This window comes from Spinacia oleracea, chromosome 2 (assembly GCF_020520425.1).
Source record: "Spinacia oleracea cultivar Varoflay chromosome 2, BTI_SOV_V1, whole genome shotgun sequence".
Lineage (NCBI taxonomy): Eukaryota > Viridiplantae > Streptophyta > Magnoliopsida > Caryophyllales > Amaranthaceae > Spinacia > Spinacia oleracea.
The window spans coordinates 83,341,254-83,345,067 of record NC_079488.1 but is presented as its reverse complement, the minus strand read 5'-3'; the positions used below and the strand labels follow the sequence as shown (position 1 = coordinate 83,345,067).

General features: G+C 36.3%; 1 protein-coding gene across 1 annotated transcript; it reads left to right on the top strand.

Annotated features, from left to right (window-relative positions):
* The first annotated feature begins 962 nt into the window (after positions 1-962).
* On the top strand, positions 963-3,089 carry LOC110789429 (uncharacterized). Its single transcript, XM_021994093.2, has 2 exons — positions 963-2,309; positions 2,621-3,089. The coding sequence occupies exon 1, from the start codon at positions 1,166-1,168 to the stop codon at positions 2,204-2,206; it is 1,041 nt and encodes a 346-aa protein (XP_021849785.1). The 5' UTR covers positions 963-1,165; the 3' UTR covers positions 2,207-2,309; positions 2,621-3,089.
* The last annotated feature ends 725 nt before the right edge of the window (positions 3,090-3,814 follow it).

Below are 3,814 nucleotides of genomic sequence, written 5' to 3'. Positions count from 1 at the left end.
TACTCAACTCCTAATATTAAACGGAAAAAATAGTAAGTACTTGCTCGGTGGCTCGAGCTATGAAGAGCAACGACTCAACGACTTGCTCGTGTCTATTGAATTATGTGGGATGTAGGAAGGCTGCTAGTATCCGTTAGCTATTAAAAGGGTTTGTTCTCTTTGTTGGACCTGGTCTAATTTTTATAGTTTCTGATCTAGTTTGATCTGATTATTCTTTGTCCGGTCTGAATTTTTCTAGTCTAAATATTTGTTGTGAGTGTTTCTTATTTTTCTTTGTGTGGTCTTGTCTGCCTGATTTTTTCGGTTTAGTCTAATCTGAAATTTTCTTATCTAGTATGATTTTAACAGAAATAAGTAAAAAACAATAAGAATATGTTGAAGATCGAGAACATAGCCTTAGACTCTAATGCCTGTAATGATTTCACACACAAATACCAATCAGGTTTTAGCCTAATGATTAATAAGAAGTTTTCAGGTTCTCTGTTAGGTCACATGTCCGAATTCCTCCTCCTCAGTTTATACTTTATATTGTCTTTACGAGCATTCACACACACAAAAGTACGAATAAGATTCTTGCACTATTTTTTCCTCAAACTAAACAAGTCCTATTGGAGTATCATGCATTGCAGCATCAAACAGTCATAGCTCTCAGCAAGATCAGCCACACACAATGCAAGATAGCAATGCCACATGGGAAGCCTTCTAACTAACTTATTCTAGAAGCATCTTAAGTGTAACAAACTCAATGATTCTGTTATGGAATCAGTTAGGCATTCATGATGTAATAACTAGCATTAGATGATGATGTGTACTATAGGCACGATATGATTGGTCATCAGATTGTATGAAGCAATCTGGTTGGTTAGCATACATCATAACTCTTGTATATATACCAATCTAGCTGCTGTAATAATGATCAATCAATACAATAATTCTCTCCTCTCTATTTCTTCATTCTTTGAGTTCTCTACTCTATCTCTCTCTCTTTTCTGAGTTCTTTAGAACTCTAACATGGTATCAGAGCAAGATCACTGATCCTGCTTCTCTTTGCTTCTAAATCTGGTTAACAGATTGTGTTCTTCAGTATTTCTTTTGATAACAAATCAAGAAATTCCAACTTTCTCTTCGAAAATTCAGTAGAATTGTTTGAAGATTTTTCATCACAATGCCTGGAGATCAACAAACTGAACCTGCTACAAATCCAAATTCAGCCTATTACTTGAGCAATAATGATTTGAATGCTCCCAAATTGGTTAATATAGTGTTTGAAGGTAAATGTTTCAATGATTGGAAACGTTCGATGATAATAGCTTTATCAGCAAGAAACAAGCTGTGTTTTGTTGATGGTAGCTTAAATCAGCCAGCTGCAAACTCTCCTAATTTCAGAATATGGAATAGATGCAATGATTTGGTCATTTCCTGGATTTTAGCTTCTTTAGAACCTTCAATTGGCAGAAGTGTTTTGTATCTCAGAACTGCAAGGGAGATATGGCTTGATCTGGAAGAAAGATTCTGTCAATCTTCTGGTCCACAGTTATATACCATACAACAGCAATTGAATGATCTTAATCATGAAGAAAATGAGGAGATCTCAAGTTTTTTCACTAAAATTAAGCTATTATGGGATCAGCTTGATGGATTAGATCCTATACCAGCCTGTGTATGCACTGGATGTAGTTGCACACTCACCTTGAAATTGCTGAAAATACAGCAGAACCAGAGATTGATTCAGTTTTTAATGAAACTGAGTCAGAAGTTTGATCACTCCAAAAGTTCAATTCTCATGATGAATCCACTTCCTACCATTTCGAAAGCTTATGGATTATTGCTTCAGGAGGAACAACAGAAAGGAGTTTACATTAACAAAACACAGCCTACTGAATCAGCAGCTTTTGCCACAAGGAGATTCAATGAAAACAATAAGCCATATAGAAATGTGTACACACCAGGGAACAACAATATTTCACATAACACAGCTGGTCAAGCTAGAAACTACAGCTACAACAGGAACAATTTGTTCTGTGAGCATTGTAGAATGAAGAATCATACAATTGACAAATGCTGGAAATTGCATGGCTATCCTAAAGACTTCAAGAACAAAGGCAAAAGAGTAGCAGCTTCAGCTCAATTGGAATATTATGCATACAAAGATAAACAAAGTGAAGAGGATTCGGGCATGATACATGCCACATTTACTGAAGAATAGTACAACCAGTTGATGAAATGCTTTAACATTCCCCAAGTTGCTAAACAAGTTGAGGCACATGGCTCTAGCTCACTTGGTTTGGCAACTAGCTCTCAATACAAAGGTACTTTCTGTCTTTTCTCTGATTTTAAAAGAAAGTGGATATTAGACAGTGGTGCTAGTGATCACATGTGTTCAGATATCACTATGTTTTCATCTATTGAAGCTATTCACCACAGAAATCATACTATTACAATACCAGATGGTAAAGAATTACAAGTTACTCATCAAGGACAGATTAATCTTGCTGACAACATTGTTCTACAGAATGTTTTACATGTTCCTGGATTCAAGTTTAACTTGATTTCTATCTCTAAATTATGTTCTGATTCTGGATACTCTATTTCTTTCACCAATGATGAATGTTTCATTCAGGACCTTTCCAAGAACAAGCTTACTCTGCTTGGTAAGCTGGAAAAGGGATTATACACTTTCAGTGAAGATTTACTGGTTTCTGGCACTCCTCCAATTCCACAGACTGACTATGCCTTGTCTAGCCTAGATTCAGCTGCTGTAGAAGAATCTAAACTCTGGGATCTTAGACTAGGGCATTTACCTTTTGGTAGAATAAAGAACATCCCAAATATTGATGTTAAAGGTTGCTTAGCTGAATGTTTCTGTCAAATCTGTTCATTGGCAAAACAAACTAGGTTTTCATTTCCAATTAGTAGCATCAAGAGCACTCAACCATTTGAGTTGCTACATATAGATGTATGGGGTCCATACTCTATTCCTGATCATTCAAAGTGTAATCAGTTTCTAACCATTGTTGATGATTTTACCAGGATGACCTGGACACATCTTTTGAGAAATAAAACTGAATCAGTTTCTATTATGGCTCAATTCTTTCTCTATGTTGAAAACCAGTTTGGTTTATCTGTCAAAAGTGTTAGATCAGATAATGCTCTTGACTTGACTGAAGGTGATATGAAAGCTTTGTTTCTTAGCAAAGGAATTTTACACCAAAGAAGTTGCAGTTACACACCACAGCAAAATGGTGTGGTTGAAAGAAAGCACAAACATCTCCTTGAAACTGCTAGGGCACTTTCTTTTCAATCTAAACTACCAGCAAAATATTGGAGTGATTGCATTCTTACTGCCACCTATCTAATTAACAGAATGCCTCTCAAAAGCATACAGTTTTCTACACCCTATGAGAAGCTCTTTAAAGCTCCACCTGATCTGTCTCATCTCAGAGTTTTTGGTTGCCTAAGTTACACTACCACTCACAAAGTAAACAGATCAAAATTTGATCCAAGGGCAGATCCCTGTGTTTTCCTTGGGTATCCATCTGGCCAAAAGGCATACAAACTCCTCAATCTTACCACTCACAAAATCATCATCTCAAGAGATGTCAGATTCTTTGAGAAACATTTTCCATTTCATTATTCTTCATCACCAACAACTACCTATCCTAAGAAATTCTTCTTGCCACTTGTTACACCCTTTTCTACCATTCCTCATGATCTTACTTCTCCTTTGCCAATTTCCACACAAACAGATTCCATTCAATCTCCACCTCTACAAGACACTTTTCTATCTGAATCACCTTCACCAGAATCACCTCAA